Source organism: Notolabrus celidotus, chromosome 6 (assembly GCF_009762535.1).
Source record: "Notolabrus celidotus isolate fNotCel1 chromosome 6, fNotCel1.pri, whole genome shotgun sequence".
Classification (NCBI taxonomy): Eukaryota; Metazoa; Chordata; class Actinopteri; order Labriformes; family Labridae; genus Notolabrus; species Notolabrus celidotus.
In genome coordinates, this window is record NC_048277.1 from 32,031,371 (window position 1) to 32,055,465 (window position 24,095).

The 24,095-nt window shown below is 41.4% G+C and overlaps 1 protein-coding gene across 4 annotated transcripts in view; it reads right to left on the reverse strand.

Moving 5' to 3' along the window:
• Positions 1-9,700: 9,700 nt before the first annotated feature.
• The window catches only part of mon2 (MON2 homolog, regulator of endosome-to-Golgi trafficking), a 64,854-nt gene continuing 50,459 nt past the window's right edge, over positions 9,701-24,095 (reverse strand). For 2 of the 4 annotated variants that reach the window (XM_034685424.1, XM_034685423.1), the window contains 10 exons: positions 21,333-21,976; positions 19,617-19,760; positions 18,713-18,730; positions 18,077-18,205; positions 14,349-14,539; positions 14,202-14,262; positions 13,995-14,118; positions 13,501-13,708; positions 10,946-11,028; positions 9,701-10,472 (listed from right to left, as the gene is read on the reverse strand). In XM_034685424.1, coding sequence (XP_034541315.1) covers positions 10,309-10,472; positions 10,946-11,028; positions 13,501-13,708; positions 13,995-14,118; positions 14,202-14,262; positions 14,349-14,539; positions 18,077-18,205; positions 18,713-18,730; positions 19,617-19,760; positions 21,333-21,976 — 1,766 coding nt within the window. In that variant the 3' untranslated portion in view covers positions 9,701-10,308. The remainder of the gene's footprint in view (positions 10,473-10,945; positions 11,029-13,500; positions 13,709-13,994; positions 14,119-14,201; positions 14,263-14,348; positions 14,540-18,076; positions 18,206-18,712; positions 18,731-19,616; positions 19,761-21,332; positions 21,977-24,095) is intronic. The other 2 variants (XM_034685426.1, XM_034685425.1) reach the window with 1 other exon arrangement.

Below are 24,095 nucleotides of genomic sequence, written 5' to 3' on the forward strand. Positions count from 1 at the left end.
AGAGGACACAAGACAAGATCAAAATTAAGAAATTGTGCAGAAAAGGGAAAAATTTGGTGCATAAAAATTGTTCAGGACTCAGGAAAATATATTTTATTCTTAAAATGTTGTCTGCTGGTCAGAAAAGTCTTAAAATCAACATGAAAAAGAAGTGTGATGAAATCCAGATTGTAATCCTGCCATAGGAAAATAATGAGACAATATTTTTCCCACATTGCCCGACCCTAATGAAAAACATTTTCCTCCAGAAGAAGATAAAGTTTGCTCATGTTTACATGGCTTGTGGAGAACTGACGACTTCCTAGTAACTGTTTTATTGAGGACATTTTTTAAATAATTGTTATTAAATAGATATTTCATACATAACCTTTATGATTCCTAAGTCACAGTATAGGAGCCACTGGCCCTGAGGTATTCTTACAACATCATATGTGGCCCTCTTTGAAATAAGTTTGGACACCCCTGCTCTAGGGACTGAAAGCAGACCAGTACCTGATGACCTCAGAGGTCGAGGTGGTTCACAAAGTAGCAGCAGATCAGCAATGTATTTTGGGCCTAAATCATTCAGTGCTTTATAAACCATCAGCAGGATTTTAAAGTCTAGTCTCTGACAGACAGGAAGCCAGTATAGAGATCTAAGAACTGGAGTGATGTGGTCTATTTTTTGGTCCTTGTTAGGACTCGAGCAGCAGCATTCTGTATGAGCTGCAGTCGTCTGATGGACTTTTTAGGGAGTCCTGTAAAGACCCCGTTACAGTAGTCTAGTCTGCTAAAGATGATGCATGGACGGGTTTTTCTGCATCCCGCTGAGACATAAGTCCTTTAGATGTATTTGATTGCAGAATAAAAAATTTAAGGGTCCTTTATAGAAACTCTAGGCTTAAATGGGGACACTTCACTGGCTCTATAGAATAAGATCATCACCACTCTGACAAACTGTGTCACATTCAGTCCCAGAGCGATATGTGGATGAAGGGTATCGGTTCACAGAGGAGTCTGACAGAAGATTTCATGGTGAAGGCTGCTGCGAGGGGCGTAATTCGACTCTGAAGCTCCCACACACACACCCTGAAGTGAGGAAAGACAACTCGATAACTTAAGAGAAATATCAAGACCGTCCATCCCTGTTCCAACTGGTGTTTCAATTATTTGTTGTAAGTGAGAGCAGGTGTGGGACAATGCATGCTCAGATACGGTTGTGATATCAAATACTTGAAATACCAGAGACTGAAAATGGAAATCAAATCAGGAGTTTGAACCTCATTGTACATGACATGACAGCTATATGAAAAATGAAGCCTTCCAGAGTCCTTGTAAGAGAACACTTGATGGTTTGTTGGCACCAGAAATTTAAACATTACACCACATACCTTTAAATGCTCAAATATTTGCTGTGCATCAGCATGTCTGTGTTTTTCCGATGCACCCTATAGAGCTCCAATAACTAGAATCTATGGGCCTACTTTTGAGATCCACTGATATCTATTTATCCTCCAGATTTTAAGAGAACATTAGGGCTTTGCATTTCCATCTGCAATGTATTTTTCTGAGGATAAAATATCTCTCCTGTGAGGCTCACAGAGCCCATAAAATTGATGCTAATAATAGTTGGAGTCTGGCAGGTTTCCCTGCAGGTTTTGGACTGCCAAATATGACACAGGTGGTATAAAAATACTGTTACATTTGCATAGACAATGACGTGTGACAGCCGATCAGATCCTTTAAAGTGGTTTGCACGCATAAGCTGATATTTTTTGACGGAGTTAAAGTAGCATTTAAATTAAGCCTATTTCACACGTGATATTTGGCGTGTTACAGTGTGAAGAGCACAGATGTTGCACATGTCAAAATGCCCACTGTGATAACTCCTTTAAGGTGGATCCTTTTGTTCCCTTGATTCCTTATGCTACAGTTTACTTGCGCATTTTACTTAAAGGCGTAGAAAATGCAGATTAAGATAGATGAAACTAGAAGAAGTGAAGCTTTTGTACAGGGGTGAAGAGGAAGTTTAGACTCCACATGAAGCAGATGAGATTTTATACCTGGTGCCAATCCATACTTGATTGAGGAGGGTAAACCATAGACATATAAAGAGTAGACGCCACATCGACCACTACTACCTATTGGCGCTGATGAGCCGTAGGGCCGCCATCTTGGTCCGGTCACCCTCTCTACTCAGTGTAATCTGTTTGGCAGGTGCAATTCAGTGTCAGTGCATTCAATCAATCATCACTCTCTGAATACTAAACTGATTTTCATGCAGGTTTTTTATTTTCTGCAAACGTCATACATGTAGGTATGATACAGGACACATGGTTCAGCATATTTAAAAATGCATAGTGGGCTTAACAGTAATAGAATATTCTGATATGTGATATATGTGATGTATGATAGGTATTTTGCCACACAGTGCTCTGGCATCTTGAAGTCTCTGCTGCTTCAGCTTACGTTTACAGGTAGGATCATGGGTAGGATGACCAGACCAAGATGGCGGCCGTATTTCTTGCGCCCCAGCAGCCAATGTGGCGTCTACTCTTTATATGTCTATGGGGTAAACCACATGGCCTTTTCAGACATTTCACCAGTTCATCTCTTCTTTGCTGGCTGATTATCACTTCTGTGTCTTTTGCTTTCAGTGCCTTCACACTTCTTCTGTAGCTTTAAAGCAAAATGGGGAATTTTGGGATACCACAGCAGAGAGCAGGAGGCTTGTGAGCAACACATATTGGTAACAACAGTAAAACAGTCAGTTTTATAGTAAGCTCAAAGGCTTTTTACTGTTTGGTTCATATAATCCTTCCTGCAAACACAAGCACATACAAACCCCACCTTTACCTTCATGGATGTCTTCATACACTTGATAAAATGCTGTGGGAGTCTCACACTCCTGATCCTCTGCAGGAGCTGGAGGGCCATCTGGTTCCCACAGGCCGTCCTACATCCTCCTCCAGTCAGGCCAGCACTGATTTGGCACTCCACTCCTACTCTCCACACGTGCGTATGTGTATAGATGTGTGTGCATGCATGTGTTTGTGTGTGTGTGTGTTTGTGGTCCAGATTGGATGACGGCACTGATGACATAGTCATTCCTGTGGGTGGCTTGTTTTTCCAAGGTTACAGCACTCCCACCCCACCCGTGGACAGATCTGAGGGAGATGCTGAGTGGGCTTTCAGTGAGATACTCATCTCTCCCTGCTGAAGAGGAGCTGTGCTGCTTAGGTGACAAGCCTCCTTTCAGAGGATCAGGATGATGGATGTAGTTTTCATATTATTTGAAGTTCTGCATTCAAAACAAGGCTGCAGCGATGGATGTTTTCATTGCTACTTTTCTCTGGTTCATTTTTGAATATCTGACTTGTAAATGAAATCTCTAAGATATTCATTGTGGTATTAGAGAAGCAGAACATCCTCACACGTTTGGCTTTTCTGCTGCTTGAAAATAACTTGAATGATGAAGATAGAATCCAGATAGTCGCTGAAAACCTTCAATAATTTATTTGTTTTAATTCTGCTTGCTGGCAATTATTCCATGGATTATTGATCAAGTCATTATTATAGTGAATTCAATAAAAAATGGAACCAAACAAAGAAATTAATTCATAAAACAACCAGTGTGTATTTTTTATTTACATGTTCAAAACAAAATCATCAATCAATCAAAATTTCCTGAAGCCCATGATGACATCTTCAGATTTTCCTACCAATAATCCACAACCAAAAGCTGATTAAATTCACAACTATAGCTGAAACAATTAGTCAATTAAGTGTTAGAAGGAGAAATAATCAGCTTAATCTCTTGATCAATAACATCTTGAAGTCATTTTTAGGGAAAATTATGGAACTCTCGATGGTCACAGGTGCTTTAAGGCAAGAATTTGCTGTTTTTAGGGTCTTGAATTTAGTTTAGTTTATTTAGTTTATTCACACACATCATCCCAAATATACATCTATATATATTCAGTGAACATTTCAAAAATGGTCAGATGTGTGGAAAGGGGTGATCCCAAGGAAGCTATTTAAAGCTTTTAATAGGGGCCCCAAATTTCCTTTATGATTTTTGGTTTTGACAAAAGTGGACATTTAAACAACAGAGAAACCCTCTCCTTTAAGATATTATGATTTATTTTTTAATTTTCAAACTGTGAATTAATTGAGAAAAATAATCAGCAGTATGCAGACTCAACCCTGTTTAAAGGATAATTCAATGGAAACCAGCAGAAGTTCTTGAAACCAGCCATGTTTGGCGTTCTTTGATGGTCATGATTGTTAGACATTCATTTTGTATAATACACTGATGAATAATAACACTTATGTTAGCACTACCTCCAAACACTTTGCATTACAGAGGCAGCATGTGTGAAGGTATTTTGTGGACACATGAGGGTGGACTGTCCTGTCAGGACGAGGGCGCGGCTGCCTAAGCCGTGCAGCTGTGATACCCATCTGAGTGGCTGAATTTTCCACTGGGGGCTCTAATTTACTGCTTTAGGGCTTCGGCTGCATCGAATGTGATTTATCTGTGGGCCGGCTCGAATGAGAAGCCCTGACACAAGATGGATGAGGAGGACAGGGGCTGCCTCGGCTCTGCTCACTGGTCCATAGACCGGCTCTCTTTTCAGTCAGGGTGTGATAAATGATGTTTTGGTTTTACCCTGGAGGCTGGATTACTTACATTTCTTACATGAGACACACACTTGTGTGAATAGATTAAACGCAGACGTGTAGGACTCCAACAGGCCAATGTGTGGTTTGTTTACAAGTCTGCTTCTTCTTCTTCCCAGCCTACGTGTAGCTCTACAATGAGTAGCAGAATTTATTGTTCAATGTCAGCACAGATGCTAGTGGGCCGGAGATGAAGATAACTCTGAGTAACACACTATCAAGTGTGAACTCATAAATATTTCAAAGGAGTCTTCCTGGAAGGTCAAAAGCAGGATTCAATCTCCTCTAAGTCAGTGGTTGTGAGTGAGTGGCCTGCTATCATTGAGTCTGATGAGGGTCTGATGAACACAAGACTGCAGCCCCTGCATGGTTTCATCGACCTGGGCACGCTGCCTGGCCCCTGCAGCCAATCAAAGCTCATTACCCATTCTCTCGGTCCCCCCCCACCCCCACTCCCACCATGAGACCCCTGACTGCCCATACTAATGTGATACAGAGCAAACCAGATGCTGCTGGGCAGCAGAGAGAGGATTTCAAAGGTTAAGTCACAACAGCATGACCCACATCAGCGCTCAGCTCAGAGCTCAGTGAGGACACCGCTGCTCCAAACGCCTGTGGGGGTTAGGTCATGTGGTGCGTCTGTCTGTGCATACCATAGAGTTTTAGTACTGAGGCATCCAGATTTAGCATAATAATCAGATTATTAAAGCCAACAGTGCTGCACAGATTTCTGAGCTCTTGGCCCTGCACAGAAGAGGTGTTTATGTGCAGGCAGAGAGCACACACACACACACACATTCACAGACACACTATCTGCTCCAGTGTGTGATGGTATGCAGCACTATCAACAAAGGACGTCGGGGAGAGCCATAAAGCCAGCCTGTGTTTGTGTGTGTGAGTGTGTGTGTGAGAGAGCAGATGTATTGTAGGATACCTCTGTGGGCAGTAGGAGCCACGTCACTCCTCTTCTCATAGCAACAGTACAGTTGACCTACATGCTTTCTTACACAGCCCACTCCGCCTGAGGTGCTGGAAAAACCATGCAAATCCATAAACAGATATCGACTTCTGTTTGCTTTTTTAAAAAAATACTCACACATAGACTCAAAAAAATGCATTTACAGCATGCAAACCTGAGCCTACCCCGTCCTGCAGAAAAATACATAATGGTGCTTTAAATACAGAATGCATGTGAGTGAGGAGGTGTCAAATTAAAACTGCATACAACAAAGTGCTTTTACGCATGAATCATTCTCTGTTTTATTGGATGATACACTTCTTAAATGGTTTTTACTTCAAAAAATGCAATCACAAGGGAGTACATTAAAGCTGCGATTACAACACTGTGGCTATCTGCGACACTAACAGGGTGTTATTACCTGGACAAACCATGTAACAGCGTTGAAAGCAGGGGCTGCTTTTTCCACCCTCGGCTCTGGCTGAAGTGGAGACACCAGCACTAGCAAGGCAGTAGCTTGCGCAGTCATCTCCATAGCGGGCAGTGTCACAACCCAACCAACAGCACAAACTACTACCTCAGCCAGTGCGTGGTCACACGGAGAGTGGAGAGAAACACAGAAGGACAATGCAGACAAAGAGAAAAATGGTCGTGAAGGTTAAAAAAAAAAACGCAGCGTCCGTCCGTGTGTCGACATTCCCATGCAGGCGCTGGAGCAGCTCCGTCCTCTTCCTCTTCCCTCCTCTTCTTCTTCTTCTGTGCAGACTTGAAATAAGAGGGAAACCCCGCCCAAGCAGACCCACTCCCTCCTCCTCCTCCTCCCTCCCTCCCTCCTCCCTCCCTCCTCTTCTTCCTCCCTTTCTTCAATGCAAACCACAAACCGGTCTTTTCCCCTCATATGACCTAGTGGATGAGCCAAAAACGCAGGCGCGGGGACCTCCGCAGGGACGCGCGGAGGGAGCGGAGCGGTCCGCGCAGCTTGCAGGAGGAGGTTCAATAATGTGATGTGGTGTTGGAGCTACAGGGACGACAATATGAAGGGAAAAGAGGTGTTTTCTGTTGCAGAGGTTTCCCTTTTCTCATTATAACACCACCTACTGCACAGTTATGGCACTCCATAATGGAAATCACAAGATAATCACAAAGCCTTAGTTTTAAACTGCCTTATAAAGCATTATTAACAATATTTTAACTGAGTGGTAAAAAAAAATAGATATTACACTTTTATAGTTTAACATCTTAGTAAGATATACATATATTAAAGGTGACATATTACGCTCTTTTTCATCAAAATATATTGGTCTAAGAGGTCCCCAAAACATGTCTTTAAAGTTTATTGCTCAAAAAAACACTTTGAAATCAGATTTTGGCATGCCTGAAAAGCCCTCTTTTTCAGCCCTGCTCAGAACACTCTGTTTTCTCTCTGACCACGCCCCCTCAGGAAGTGGATGTTGCCTCGGCTGTCCAGCACGTTGATCTAATGTTTACAGGTTGGCTGAATATACTGTACATGGCTGCTCACAGACCCGCGTTACTTCAACCCCCTGAATATGATCCAGAATCTGATCCTGACGGAGAGGCGCCTGCAGCAGGACCTTTCTGAAGGATTGGTCACAGATTTTGTGTTTCTTGTTGTTTTATTTGTCAGTATGTCGACGTGTGTCTTGGTACACAGCTACAAACATGTAGCTATGTGGCTATGCTAACTAGCGCTAGCACTTATCCATGAAAAATAAAAATCATCCACTAGATCTTCAAATCTGCAGACGTGGGGAGTAAAACCGACCTTTGTGTTTATTAAGACAGCCTACAACTAGCATGCCTCCCTCCTAAGCTCCTTGTTAGCACACACGTGTGCAGGGAATGAAAAACGGAGGAGAGTTGAGTTGTATTTTATACAGTCTATGGGCTGAACAAGCTCCGAGCTCTGGCTTCTGTTACAGACCGGATGTCATTGTGACGTATGAAAAACACTGACAACTGAAACGGCTTGTTTCAGCACACATTTACAGAAAGGTGGAGAAATCAGAACAGGGGCAGAATGGATTCTTTTCATTCTCGGGGGGTTTGTAGACATGCCAGGGACACATATTTCAGGTAGAGAACCATTAAAAAGTCGATTTTGCATGATATGTCACCTTTAAGACAGTGCCATGTTTGGGGAACCTAGTGATATGTTCATAAAAGTCATTAAAATATTAATTTTCTGTTTTTGTGGGTGAAGCCACAATTTGTAGAGCTCCCCCTGGTGACTGGCTGCAGTATAGGTCTAAAGCCTGCTTCCTTTATTTTAACCAAGCAGCAACCTCCGGCCACGAGAATTGAAGCCAATGCGGAAGTACTGGAAACCACATACACACAAATTGAAAAAAGCCGATCTTTACAGTAGAAATAAACACGTTTACAGCCTGGTACAAAAAAACGAGTGGAGTCCGGATAGCTAATTTCTTGATCAACACACACTGTACAGGGGGGTGAATTTTTTTATAATGCGGCAGTTTTGAAGGTATTAAGATTAAGAGTTTTCCATTACGAGAAGCACAGCTGACTTGATTGACAGGCAGGAACACCGTAGCTGTTGGCTAGGAGGCTCAAAGCCCGCCTCTTAATGTCACACTAGCTCGACAGAAGTTTGGTTGCATTCAGCATTTCCAATATGGCTCCCCCTATGTCCATTATTTATACGGTCTATGATTATAGCAGATAGAATCTGGATCAAACTAGAAAATTAAAACACACTTCAAATATATTTTTCTATCTTAGCCGTGAGTTCTTATTGTGCTGATTTATGTGCAAGTGTTCATTTTTCTAAAGCATGTGAGTTTAACAAATCTGAATAATGGTTTCTAAATAGACATAACGTAGCAGAACGTACTCTCATGTATTCCTGACTGCACTCATGCATTTTGGAAATATGGTTTGACATGCTTTTAGAAAGTAGATTAGGTACTCCAGTACTTTAACTCAAGTAATAATTCAACTGAGCAACGTTCACTTGTATCAGTCATATTTGACCTGGAGTATCCAAACATTGACCCAATTAATGAAGTTGTGTGCTTTGTGATGTATGCGTCCACACTATTCACATGCCAAGTAACACTATGCTAAGAAGATTACAGGTGCAACCAGCTGATGTTGAGGTTTCCTGTACAAGACAAAAAAAAGTAGTTACTGTGGTTTAGACAGTAGCGCCACCTGCAGACGACTAATAGGAGCCAGGAATATTGAGACTTTAAAAAGTAAAATTAAGATCCATCTATTTAGTTTGGCTTTTATGTAGGCTTTTTTAATAACTAAATAATTTATCATTTTAATGTCAATTTATATATTTTTTAATACTTTATTTTTTAATCTAAATTTAACTCTCAAATTTTTATTATATAACCACAATTTTTTTATTGCTATTTTTAGAGCTTTTATTTATCTTAGACTTTTATCTTTTTGTTTTTTATTGTCTTAACTTGTCATGTTTTATCATTAATTTACTTATTTAATCACTATTTCTTCTTGTTGTTTATTCATATCTACATTTTATTGCAATTGGGGTCCATTTCTGTTTTATGTTTAGTCATGATATATCTGGAGTGCTTTTAAATCACTGTAAAGCACTTTGAACTGCATTTGATTTGTATGAAAGTTGCTCTATAAATAAGCTTGGTTGATTGATTGATTGATAGTTTAGTTACATTTCCATTTTTTATGGCTGTTAAGTCATGTTTTTGTAGCTTTACATTTAAACAGATTGCATTACTTCACAATGGACACTTTGAGTAGGGCTGCTTGATGAGCTATGAAAATATATGAAGTGTAGGTTATATTTGAATTATGTTCAGCTCATTATATATGAAGATATTCTAAGGCTTTTAAATAATGTTTTTTGATTTAAAAAGTGTTGAAGAGTCATCAAGGCAGATAAAAATGAAAATGAATCTAAATGTAATAACTTCTATAAATTAAATGTTCATTTGAGATGTCATTTTTTTTAAGATATGAATAAACAGATAAATAAAAAAAATGTTTTTACCAGAGGTATTTTCAGGAAGGTAACATGCATTGTAACTGAGCGCACACAGCACAGACGATGGTAGAATTGTCCCATTTATTTTATGCAGACAAGTAAATCCCTTCTCAGATGGCTGGCTAAAGATGACATGGAATGTTACAGTAAGATTTGTTTTCTTGCATAAAATCCTCACTGTTTGAAAATGTTGCAAAAGTCTTTTATGTTCATTTTTAAGATCAATAAAGCCCCAGTTTTTGCATTTTTTTCTTAATTATATCATCAACAATATATCACCACACACTGTACATCAACTCGGCCTCAAAGGGAGAAACAAAAGAAAAAAAAAAACTAAACCAAGAGGCAACACTGCAATTATTTTTAATCTCTGAGGATAACACAAGAGTGCAGCCAGTCTGAATGAGCATGGAGGGGGGGCGAAGGCATTATCAGCTCACATGAGAAGCATACGATGAAGCGTATGAAGGTCAGGGTCATCGTCGTCGTCGTCGTCCGAGAAGGCCTTGAATCTCTTGTTCTTGAGGGTTGCTTCATGTCACCGAAAGATGGGGGGGCTCACGTGGAGTTCATGTCCGTGCACTCGTAAAGCACGTGGGTCGAGAAGACACATTCAAGATTTTTTTTTCGTTTATAAAAAAAAACAAAGAGCTCATGTGAGCGAGCCTGGTCAGGACTCCCCGTTCTGTACTCTGGAGACGGGTGGCTGCATAAAGTCTTTAAAGGGCCCCAAGGCCTCCTTCAGGGCTGAGCTCACCTCAGATGACGAGCATGTAATGCACTCCACCAGCGTGGGGTACAGGGCTATCACCTGAGCCCATGTGTTGCCATCCACTGCGGGCCGTAAACGGAAGAAGCAGAGAACGTGGAGGGAAAGAACAGGAGGAGTGGGGAGAGGAGGGAGAGGAACAAGAGATTATAAAGTGTTATAGAAGGCAATCAGAGAAATCATTTTCTTAATAAAATTCCCACAGGCGCTTGGAAATGAGTTCCGCTCTGAATGAAGGACGATGTAATGCAAACATATTGAAGGGCACTTCAAAAACGTAATCTAGCAATGCCTCATTTTAATCTATAGCGGCTGAAAAAAACTCTTGTAATTGACCTTGCTGGAAACATAAACAGTTCTACCCAGATTGGAGATAAAACTCATTTGTAAAATGGTCCCAACTGTACTCTGACACATTTCTCTGACATTTGGATGACAGATAGGGAGAGCTTTATTGTGTTCCTTATTTTTTCTTCTTCTTCATTGTGTCACTTTGTATCCAAGATCTATTCAATCCTTGACACAGTTTGATACTCACCATTTTCTGGCTGTGTCTTTTTTAGCGAGTCCATCAAAGTGCTGATAGCTTTCAAGACAAAGATTATCTCCGTCACTTGTTGCCTGGAATGAAAAAGACCAAAGGATGTTTGTTACCTGCAGAGACTGATTTTGCATCAAATGTGTGGATGTTATCGCGTTATAGAGGACAGATGAAACAAATAAGACTGAGCATCAACACGTCATTTATATTCTTATGATACACTTGTCTGTTAAAATGAAAATCAGAAAGCAAATACATAAAGTTCATGAAAAATGCACTCTAAGTTCTTACACAAGACGATTTTACAAAACCTCCTTTCTGTGAGTCCCTGAGCTCCCTTGTCTCGTAGGTTCCTCTGGATCTCTGTTGTAACAGCTGGAGTCTGGCACATCCACAGCAGCAGCTCGTCTACAGCAATTACAATCCGTCTCACCACTATCATCTCTCTCTTGCTCTCTTCATCTCCTTCTATCCCTCTTTCCAACCCCAACTCGGGTGTCTGGTCCTTCTCGAGGTTTCTGCCTGTTAAAGGGAGTTTGTTTCTTGCCACTGTAACTTGCTCTGCTCATGGGGGAATAAGATGATATCAGACTGAGTCCTGTCTGTAAGATGGGACTGGTCTGGGAGGCAGACACCCCCTCTACTCTTAAAAGTAGGCTTCAAACTTTCCTTTCTGATAAAGCTTATAGTTAGAGCTGGCTCAGGCTTGGACCAGCTCTTAGTTATGCTGCCTAAGGTTTAGACTGCTGGGGGAACTGGCGCACTGACACACTGGGATCCTATCTCACCCTGAGTCCCTGAGCTCCCTTGTCTCGTAGGGTCCTCTGGATCTCTGCCATAGACGGCCTGCTGCTGTGGATGTGCCAGACTCCAGCTGTTACAACAATTACGATCTGTCTCACCACTATCATCTCTCTCTTGCTCTCTTCATCTCCCTCTATCCCTCTTTCCAACCCCAACTCGGGTGTCTGGTTCTGCTGGAGGTTTCTGCCTGTTAAAGGGAGTTTGTTTCTTGCCGCTGTAACTTCCTAAATGCTGCTCAGTGCTCTGCTCATGGTGGAGTAAGACGAGATCAGGCTGACACTCAAATTATAAAGGATGCGCAGCATTGCGACGCTTGCGCCAGCTCAGAGAAGCTGGGTCCAGTATAGAGAGAACAAAGTACAAACAACAGGTCACAGAGCCTTTCTGTGGTTGGATTTCTGCTCATTTGGAGAGTATTCCATTACTTCTGTGCTTTATTCATCACTGAGTATGCTGCAGAACTGTTAAGTTTCATTTTTGCAGGTTTAGATGAGTTTAATAATAATAATTTGGCTCTATTTTGTTGCCCTGTTACCGTCTGACACAGTTATCATCTTAAAGTCCTGTTGTAGTCGACATGGATCATTGATATGTGGCTGTTTGTATCTTACATCCATAATCAATGAGTATTTCTGATCTAAACGATCATTAAATGGTCGGGAGTCCGTACATGGTGTTTTATTTTGAAATTGAGCAGATGTTGCATTCGATCCTCGTGCCTGACTTCCTGTCCAGGTTGGTCTTTTCTGTGCAGATTGACGCGTGCTGGGCGCGGCCTCCATCAAAAATAGACTTAGGTCAATAAGGAAAAACAACAAACATTCGACTATTCGTCGACTATGGGCAAAATCTGATGAATCAGATTCGACTAAGCAAATCCTTAGTCGGGCTCACCCCTATATATAATATGTAATGAATATATATGTAATGTATGTGTATAAATCTTATGTGCTTTGGCAACAACATGTCTTTGTTAATGCCAACAAAGCAAATTGAATTGAAAATTGAAATAGAGTGGTCTAGACCTGCTCTGTTTGTAAAAGCGTCTTGAGATAACGCTTGTTGTGATTTGGCGATATACAAATAAAGATTTATTGATTAAAAACCTGAAACCAAATATCTTTCCCCTCAGTTTGTCCATTATAAAGTATCATATTCAGCTTTGATCAAGTCGTGTTTGTATCCAACAATCCATCTTTTATAATATACAGCTTGTATATTTTTTGAAATGTGCAGGGTTTTCATTCCACTCATGAGCAAACCCTCACACAGCACAGAATGCCTCTAACGCTGCAAGGCTAAAAATAGACATCCATGAAAATGTTTCCTATTGGTGTCCATAATACTCATATTGCAGCTAACCACGGTTCATCTGGAGATCTTGTGTGTTATGTTATTAGAGGCTAATGTAGCCTGAAGCTGGTAGTGAGAGCCGTCATGATGTTATTAGATCTATATGATCTTATAATGTCATTAGAAGCTCTTTTGAGACACAACAGGCAGATTCCATTTGCCATACATGTTAAGGTGCTCATTGTCCTTCTTTATGTCCCCCTGTCCTGCCTTCTAAGTTTCAGTATTAATCTTTTTTTCTCTAAATTCTTATATTGAAGACTGAAGAGGTAGAACAAAAAAAATGTGGTGCATAGTGCTGAGATTTTTTGTTTTTTTAAATCTCTGAGTGGTAAAAGCTTGATTTTGGGTTTCTGCAGCCTGTGTTTTATCATGAGGTGGATTGTGGGTTGTACCTGGGCAGGGGGCAGCGTCCGCTCAACCTCTCATCCTCCACGTAGCGCCGCAGAACATCCTGGGATCTCTTCAAAAGAACAGAGAGCGCCATGCGGGAGATGTATCCCTCCTGCGGGGTGGACACCTTGTTGCTGAAGGAAAACTGCAGCAGCGTCTCGAAACACACCTTCGAAAAATCCTCCCTCATCCTCACGTCGATTTCGGCCTCTGCCCAAAAAAAACAAAAGCGCTCACGTGTTAGGCGTTTCGCTGATCCCGCCGCTTGCCAGAGTGATTTACAACGAGTGGACAGATGGAGCTTTACTGTCTTGCTCAACACATGAAGAGTTTGACAGAAGCCATTGTTGGGGATGAGCCACAGGGAGGAATTTTTGCAAACAAACAAGTACTTAATGGTTTCAGTATGATCCGAACTTGGACACCCTTTAAAGAAGTAAACAACAGCTAGTGTTGGATTATTGAAGCTGCCAAAGGTACGCGATGTATATCTCACCTGTGAATGAGGGAGACTGGGAGTGAATAGAGCCTCTATTGAGCATGGCCATGATCTGGCCAACAAAGTCTTTGGGGATGAAATTGGCAAACGGCAAAATCTCTGTGCTGATCAGCTGGACCACCTAGAAAGAAAAAGACACAATGATGACGTTTACTGCCTCACAAACTCATTTCAAAAGACTGGATGCTAGGAGCATACATTTACCTCTACATCAATGGCCTCATTCTTCTGGAACTCTTGGATGGAAAGGTTATCAGGAGGGATGCTATAAATGGAACAAACAAACAGCTTGGTACTCTGAATTTCTAAGTTGTGCATTTGTCGACTTTGCAGTGTGAATATTTTTTGTACCTTTTGGTGAAAAGGAAGTCTTCAAAGGCGTTGGCCAGCTCCGGCCACATGGTGTCGAACTTTCCAGATGAGGCATGCTGCCGCGCGACCGGCAGTCCGATGGACAGAACCTTGAGCAGAGACGACACGGCGAGCTTCCAGGTGCTCTCTGATGGACAGGCGTACTTCAAACCCAGAGGCATTCTCAAAGTCTAGAAGGGGATAATAGAAAAAGACAACAACAACAACAACTATAAATCATAAGAGAGAGACTCAAAGATCAAATCTGAGAATCCTGGAAATCTCTCATCACCTTCATTCTTCAACTAAAGAGCAGAAACTCAATTTAAAAGGCAATAAGCCGACATGCTTTCTAAGTTTCTTTTCACAAAACCAGAACAAGTAAACAACTATCTCTTTGACAAAGTGCTCTTTTCACAGAGCAGCTGGGCTCCCCACGGTTTAGATTTTATAAGTATTGCCTTCATGTTTTCGAAACGAAAAAGGTCGGGGCCAGATTTGGAGTCATCCACAGGGAACCGTGTAAATAGTTCCTCTGAAAATTAACTCCCAGCAGAGAGAAAGAGGCGATGGGAAGAGAGCCGTTAAACGCAGGTGTCAGAAACCGGATACAACGGAAAGAGCCAGTGTCAGCTGTGAGAGGTTTATCCTTTTAATGACGGACACTAAAACATTTACCCACAAGTGAGATCTCAGTCTGACATCAATACTGTCATGAAGTGAAAACAGAACTAATGTTTCCTAAAATCTTCACCACATAAAGAATCTCTTGGACTTCATCATGTGACAAACAACCTTTTAGAAAATACTTTATTGACATCCTTCAGTCAGTCCACTCTTCTTGTATTTGGTAAAAGGTGAATGGAAGTTACGATGACGATGGATTAATGCAAGACATAGACAGGGACATCATGTTGGACAGAGGTGATGGTCAAGAGATGTGCTCGCCACTTTCAACGCCAAAAAGAATAAAGAGAATTGAAAAGGCTTTTCTCGCTCTTAATTCTGAGATGAGGCAGAAGAAAGGTGGAGGACACACTCCAATTTTCAGAGGCATTTTCACTCACCGGCCATGGGTGGACTTCAAGAGCCATAGAGTGCTACCTAACATTTACAGCCCCTCTTACTGACAACAATTGAATTCCTACATGCTGTACAAGGTAGCCTGACGCTCAAGCAATGTGCTTGGCGTCCTTCATTCTGACATGGTAGAGGTTCGACTGAAGGCTACAGGCTGTGGTTACTGACATTGCAGCAGTTCGAGGGTAGTAGCTACTAGAGGTAGCTTGTTATGTTTTAAAGCATAAAATGTGAACACACTTACATGTAGTTATTTTGTTGTGCCTGTTAAGAAGTAAAATATGTCTTTTTTAAATGAGATGCTTATTGCTATTTTTTTATATGGTATATATATATATATTCTATACTTTATATATTTGTATATACTTTTAAATTATATTACTATTTTATTATATTTATTTATTTTCATATTATTTTATATTTATTTGATTTATTATTATTTTGTATATATTTTTTATATCATTTCATTTATTTATTTTTAAATGTTTGTCTTTTGTGTGCTAATATTCTTGATCTACTCCTGCTACTATGTCTCTGTTGCTTCAACAACTTAAATTCCCCCCCGGGATCAAGCAGGTATTTTCTTATCTTGTTTTATCTTATCTAATTTTATAATTTATCTATAGTTTTGAAAAACATGTGCATCATTTTATCTCAGTGAAACCAGACTAAGAATGCAGTGAACAAACACATGAATCCTGCATGTGTCCTATTTAAAAGGCATTCTGTGTTCTTCAGTGAATCAGATATTATGGCCTATGTTATCTGATTGTATTCCAATATATGGATTATTATAGAATCCCTTATTATGATATTATTATCATGGGCATTTTCTGTTTTTCTATTTCATTTTATGTTTGTAGCTTTTCCTGTTTTTCTATTTTATGTCTGTAGAGCATTCACAAATTTTCTTTGTCATGTTTATAGCTTTTTCTGTTTTTGTATTTCATGTATATTTTGTATGCTATGTCTGTTTCATGTGGACCCCAGGAGGAGTAGCTGCTGTATTAGTGGCAGCTAATGGGGATCTGAATAAGGGAATAAAGGAATAAAGGAATGGGCCACAAAATGTATCTTATCGTATCGTATCGTACCTTATTACCCGGCTCTCTTACTGATCTTCCTGCTGTGTAAGATGCTTGATTCTGATTGGTCACAACCCCTTGACAACGGTTATTAACTCTCACTAACACAAGCAACACCAGAGGCTTTGGGTCGGGGTCTTGTCTCACCCTGTTGGGATTCTATTTCCCATAACTACCTGCTAACATTATCCCTTACTCATTATATCTCATCATGAGTCACGCAGCCAACCCCACCCCAATAATGTAAACAAGAAGTTTAACATTTTATGTCTCAGTGAACTCTCTGCAGTCAAATGAACACAGGCTTATAGAAAGTCCCATTGAGAAAATAAAGACCTCATTGTCCTTATTGAGCATGCAAAAACAAACAGGCCTAAATTTAGCTTTAAGAAATTCCTCGATGTAGATTAAGACGTATTTATAGCAGTTGTGTTTTATCTCTTGGCTAAGACATGGAGAACAGAAACTTTATTATTCCCCAAATTAACCGTGAGTTTAATGACCATTAAAGCTGGGGTTGGTAGTCTCGGAAAACCAGCATGAATTTGAATGTAGCTTTTCCTCATGACTCCGTCTAACCCCTCCCCTCCTCCCTCGGAGCTCCTCCAAAACGACGCCCCCCCCCGCTCACATGCACGAGCGCCGCTGATTCTCAACCATATGATCGGGACTGATTCAAAACCGGTCCTCACCAAAACATTATCATAGTGAAAGTTAAAAACACAAACAAACATGGCTGCTGTTAGTACTCACAACTATCATGCTAGCTTTATCCAGTTGTACCAGTGACACGATATCAGGAGAAAAGTTATAACACATGTAATACTGTAACAGCTCTACTGTTTGTTAAACGTGTTCAGTGTAGATGCTCTTAATTCCTACAGTGTTGACGGTCAGTGAAGGCATCAGGAGAGGTGTAGAGTGTGCGAGTGGGAGAGAGGAGAGACAAGAGGAGAAGTTTTTCATTCATTCAAACATGGATTGTTGCTTTGTTGGTTGGCGTGATCACGGCCGACAGTGACCGGTTATTAAAGCTCAACGTGTTCACGAATCGGCTCGTCATCACTACAGCGTCCGGACGGACGCTACAATAAATATATATTTTCTGTAGGACTTACTGAACGTCATTAATTATTCTGCTTTCTGGTGAGAGCTTTTTAGACTCTGATCTGGACTACAGTCCTGAGCAAAGCACCTCATCAGGTCAGAGGAGACAGGCCCGAGGACGAGCGAGAGGGGCAGTAAATAGAGTCAGGGGAAGTAGAGGCAGGAGACGGGGACTCAGAGGAGTGCACGCCGGGGAAATGTACGCGCAGGAGGAGGGCAGAACAGCAGGACGGTATTTGATTGGTTTAAAATTTGGGGAGCCAAAAAACAGTGATTGGTTGGTGTTTTCCCAGGTTTACTCTGGCTGTAGATAGCAGGTTTTTTTCACTCTTTTTTAGGAACACATCATGTATTGATTGCCATCAGGACATAAAGATCATTTTAACCAGTATGACAAAAAGTGTATCTAAATCTGATTACCAACCCCAGCTTTAAAACCAGGAACGATGAAATTACCTTGATGATGTTTTGCAGAACCTTCTCATTGATTACAGCTTTGTGGCACGCTGTTTTATGGTACAGGTCCACCACCACCTCCAAGGAGCGCTCAGCAAAGGGCACATAGTTTAAGGCAACCCATTCGGCCTGCAGGATTTAACAAGAGAAGAACATAAAACAACAGAGGACATCAATCAAACCGTCTGACAACCACTCTCCCTACTACTCAGCAGAGTCACATTAAAAGCAGTTTTTAAAGACACACTTTGTTTGAGTACACACATGAATTTGTTTGAAAGTCTCAGCTGCAGGCTATGTAGGGTTTATTAGAGTAATGAGCTTGTTTGATGCTGCAAAGTGTGTCTTTAAGAAACAACAGAACCACGCATGTGCACCAAAAAAACACACAAAATCAACTGAAATAAATCAAACTGCACAGGGACTGTGCACACAGAGGCAGAACCACTGGTTAGTGGCAGGCAGAGAGAGGGGGAGCATGGAGTGAGTGAGAGACGCAGATGAGATGTGAGAGCCTACCGTGCGGTGTGACATCTCATCCACCGCACAGGATAGGTCGTCACCATTCAGCACAGCTTAGTAAAACTAAAGAGAAGGGGGAGGGGTGGGGGGGCTGAAGGAGATGACAGAACTCACCGGTGCAAACAGCTGGATCTAAAATGGTTATCCAGTGAGTAGTCCCAAGAAACAGAATGAGAGAGGATATCGCAATTAAACTGGTGTTGTGAGCTGGACTGAGTTTTGAGTGTGTGTGTGGATGAGAATCAATCATCAGGGTTGATTTGACTCTCACTCCTCGCACCAAGGACATCTGAAAACACCCAAGAAGGACCACCCAAAACATCTGTTTGGCAGGGCGGGGATTTAATTTGACCCTCTTGATAAACAGTTTAAACTGATTCAGATCAACAGAGCCGTCCGGTGTCAGGATGAGTCCCCACAGATCTAACAGCGATGAGTTTTTAAGCCCCCTAAATTTGAAGCACCAGCCCGTCAGCGTTAGAGCAGGAAAACTCCCATCCCTCCCTTAGAGGCAGAGCACATGCTGAATTTCATAGCTTTAAAAAAAACAAAAAACAAGAAAAGTCCCTGATATCAAAACAGCATTGTGAGAAACAAATCCTTGTTTGAAGTTTAATGAATGAATTCATTTGACAAAAGATCGCAGAGATTCCTCAGAAGGCCTTGTTTAGGGTTATTTGTAAATAAGTTTGAACTGTTTGAACTGAAAATCTGCAAAACATCTCTCCATGTGCTGCCAGCGAGATGAATTATGACGCAGGGAGCATGAGAGAGAAGTGACTTAAGGTTCAGAGGAGCCTGTCAATCTCATATAGGGACACAATAGGGGCTTCATAAGACCTACACCCAAGGGGAGAGAGAGGGGGGTGCTTCATAAACATCAAAGAAGAGGGATGGTTGAAGAGAGAAAAATGGCGATGACAACAGTGTACAATGTCCAACGTTTTTTCATGACACCAACAGTAAAAAAAAAAAAAGACAACAAGAAGGAACGCTGCAGTGTTTCATCCCCCCCTACCTGGTTGTATTTGGCATTGGCCACGTGTTTGGTTTCCATCCTGCCGTACTGGGGAGGCTTGCAGGAGAACTCCACGAAGAGTAGCAGCTGTTCAAAGATGGCCGGGTACATGACCTGCAGGTTCTCCGGGCCCACACAGATGGCCTGCAGCAGGGAGGGAAGGGAGGAACAAACACTGCTGACATCCACCACGGGACTGCACATTGCATAATTTAACAGACTGACACATTGTTTCCTGGGCTGAGAGAGGAGACTATGTGAGGAGACAAATCTTTGTGGTCGACAGTGAGAGAGAGAGGGTCTGCGTTTGTCAGGGACATAGGAGTCAAATCAGAGGTAACTGAATCTACTCAGTGAAGGTACACAGGAATTATATGCCATAATCCAAATGGTTTAACCTCTGAGAGCAACTTCAAATTGTTTAATTTTGACCAAAGACATTACATCTGAGGAACTGTGATTCACATTTCTTACTTTTTCTGACACTTCAAAGGATAAAATGTTCAAATTTGCATAAGTTGAAATGATTGTTAAGAACTTACTCAAACACATTTTTTTGTTTTGATTTTCTATCACGTGGATCAAACATCACGTGGTCTCATATTTGGTTCAGCTATCAGGGAGGTGTTTTAAGTTTAAAGCATGCTTTGATGTGAATCAGCTGACTGAAGGTGTTGCGCTCAGCTGGGGGCTGCAGCTGAGTGACAGGTCTCCACGAGCGCTTTTTTTCTTCCGCCGGACTGATTATGACCCGGTTGCGCTCCCATTAGACACCTGACCACATTCACTTGCTTATTTTTCTCAATAAGAACGAGTAGACAGAAAACTGGACACTGAGTCTAAAATGTGTTTCTGTTCCATTCCCTTGTTGAAGTCTGAGCCTTCACCTTTATGATTGTATGTCCGCTGAGTTGATATTCAGTGTGTTTAACATTTTGTACTCCTCAATACGATCCGTAGCTATTCAATACTGTCAGTTATATATATTGTGTAGTGAAGGAAAGTTTGATTAAGGGGGAAAAACGCATTTGGTATTGTTTTTGACATGGAGAATGTTAATGTTTTTTTTAATGATTAATCGACAACTGATCGTTAAAATTTCCAAAGATCGGGGCGCTAGTGGCCTAGCGGTGTGGGCGCCCCACGTACAGAGGCTACAGTCCTCGTCGCAGGGGTCGCCGGTTCGATTCCCGGCCGGTCGACCATTTCCTGCATGTCTTCCCCCGCTCTCTACTCCCCACATTTCCTGTCTCTCTTCAGCTGTCCTATCAAATAAAGGCAAAAAGGCCAAAAATATAACTTAAAAAAAATAATAATAACAATAATAATTTCCAAAGATCGATCACGCAAAATACTTGAAATTTACATCCTTAGTTACAACTCATAAAATATACTGATATATTGAGTTAAACTCCTGTTAAAGCACCAGAGCTGCTCAGATGTAACACTCAAATTTAAGCATGTTTTCTACCATTCCTTAATGGAGTAAAGAAAAAAGACAGATTAGAACTAGGGAGAACAAGAGGCGAATATGGTGTGCAACAAAGACACATGGCCAGATTAAATCTAAGGGAGGACATCTCCCTAAGGCCCCCAAGAGTCAACATCCAGCATCTTGGCTTTAATCTTGCTGTCATTTAGTTTGTTACATAATGAATAAACTCTGTTGGGTTCTCATGTTTCTTTGTTTTCTGACTTTGAATTTCCTTTACTCACCTTCTGCAAAACGTCCAGAGACGTGAGCACGGCCTCCTGCAGGCTGGTGAGCACCGCCTCGGTGTAGGAGGGGAGGATGAAGGGCGAGGCGTCACTGCTGATCGGCACAGACACGGCCCCGTGGAGGATGACCCCCAGCTTCTTCAGATCCTCCATGCTGAAGTTGGACTTAATGTGCTGGTAGAGAGCTGGGAAAATCTGGATCAGCGCTGTGAGGAAGGGCTGGCTTGGGATGAAGGAGAACTTCTCAGTCGGGCCACTAGGCGGCCTAGTGCTGTCCGTTCCGGTTCGATACCAAGTGTTCCACGCCGACCACCATAATGCAGAGTCTTCTAAGGCTGACTCCTCCCCTGGGGGAGGCGCCTGCATTTCGGCGCCGTTGTATCGCGTCAGCCGCTCCACTAGCGAGTCTGAACGTACCAAAGGTCTACCGGGGCCAGATGCTGAGAGGGGGTCGATGAGCACAGGGGGAACGCCCATAGCAGCGAGTGCGTCACCTGCTTTGTCAGAGTCTTTATTGGGAGTCACTATCTGTAAAATTTCTTGAAAGCTTTTCAGCGCAGCCAGAGAGACCTCGTTGTTTTTGCTGAGAGCAGCTGACTGGATGTGGTTTAGCAGAATCTCCCAGGCCTCAAAGAAATCACCTGCAGACACAAAATGACAGGAGAGTGAGAGAGGGCCAACAAACAGTGAGTGTCAACTGTAATTAAAATGCGACAATTAGCGCTTTAATATGTGAAACCAACGTGAGGTAAATAACAGAAGTTCAAAGAGGCCTCATGGGGAGAGCTATCAGCAGAACTGTGGGTGTATCAGTCGCTGATACGGTTTCCTGTTAATGAACTCTGTCAGTGTGAATATGAGATGCTTCTCTATGCTTAGGAATCCCAAACAGAGGTGTTACAAAACCTTAAATTACTTCCTGATATCAATCCTTATTCCTTTGTACAGGGGGATGCTTTGTGAAATGTTGATAAAATTGAATTTTGCAAATCATTGAGACTCTGTATGTGATTGAAAAACGTGCAAAGACATCATATGAAATGTTAGAACTCAAACTGTGCAGTGAGCATGTGCAGCACTTCAGTCTAAGACAAATTTACCCGAGGGGATATTTAGGTTAATCTTTATCATTATCGTGTCCTATCATGTGGATCGCATAGTACACAATGTATCGTATCTTATCGCATGCCATCGCATCCTATCCTATCCTATCATACCCTATCCTATCCTATCCTAACCTATCCTATACTTTCCTTTCATTTCCTATCCTATTCTATCCTATCCTATCATATCCTTTCCTTTCCTATTCTATCTTTCCAATCCTATCCTATCCTATCCTTTCCTTTCCTATCCTATCTTTCCAATCCTCTCCTCTCCTATCCTATCCTATCCTATCCTTTCCTTTCCTTTCCTATCCTATCTTTCCTATCCTATCCTTTCCTTTCCTTTTCTATCTTTCCAATCCTATCCTATCCTATCCTATCCTTTCCTTTCCTATCCTATCTTTCCTATCCTATCCTTTCCTTTCCTATCCTATCCTATCCTTTCCTTTCCTATCCTATCCTTTCCTTTCCTTTCCTTTTCTATCTTTCCAATCCTATCCTATCCTATCCTATCCTTTTCTTTTCCTTTCCTTGTCTATCTTTCCAATCCTATCCTATCCTATCCTATCCTTTCCTATCCTTTCCTTTCCTTTCCTATCCTATCCTATCCTTTTCTTTCCTATCCTATTCTATCTTTCCTATCCTATTCTATCTTTCCAATCCTATCCTATTCTATCCTATCATATTCTTTCCTTTCCTTTCCTATCCTATCTTTCCTATCCTATCCTTTCCTATTCTATGCTTTCCTTTCCTTTCCTCACCTATATTTCCTATCCTATCCTATCCTATCCTTTCCTATGCTTTCCTTTCCTATCCTATCTTTCCTATCCTATCTTATCCTACCCTAGCCTATCCTATCCTATCCTATCCTAACCTATCCTATCCTATCCTTTCCTATGCTTTCCTTTCCTATCCTATCTTTCCTAACCTATCCTATCCTACCCTATACTATCCTTTCCTATCCTATCCTTTCCTATGCTTTCCTTTCCTATCCTATCTTTCCCATCCTATCTTTCCTATCCTATCCTATCCTATCTTATCCTACCCTATCCTATCCTATCCTTTCCTATGCTTTCCTTTCCTATCCTATCTTTCCTATCCTATCCTATCCTATCCTATCCTATCCTATCCTATCCTATCCTATCCTATCCTACCCTATCCTATCCTTTCCTACCCTATCCTATCCTTTCCTATCATATCTTTCCTATCCTATCCTATCCTATCCTATCCTATCCTATCCTATCCTATCCTACCCTATCCTATCCTTTCCTATCATATCTTTCCTATCCTATCCTATCCTATCCTATCTTATCCTACCCTATCCTATCCTATCCTAACCTATCATATCCTTTCCTTTCCTATCCTATCTTTCCTATCCTATCCTATCCTATCCTATCCTATCCTATCCTACCCTATCCTATCCTTTCCTATCCTTTCCTAATCTTTCCTTTCCTATCCTATCTTTCCTATCCTATCTTGCCTATCCTATCCTATCCTATCCTATCCTTTCCTATGCTTTCCTTTCCTATCATATCTTTCCTATCCTATCCTATCCTATCCTATCCTATCCTACCCTATCCTATCCTTTCCTATGCTTTCCTTTCCTATCCTATCCTATCTTTCCTATCCTATCCTATATTTCCTATCCTATCCTTTC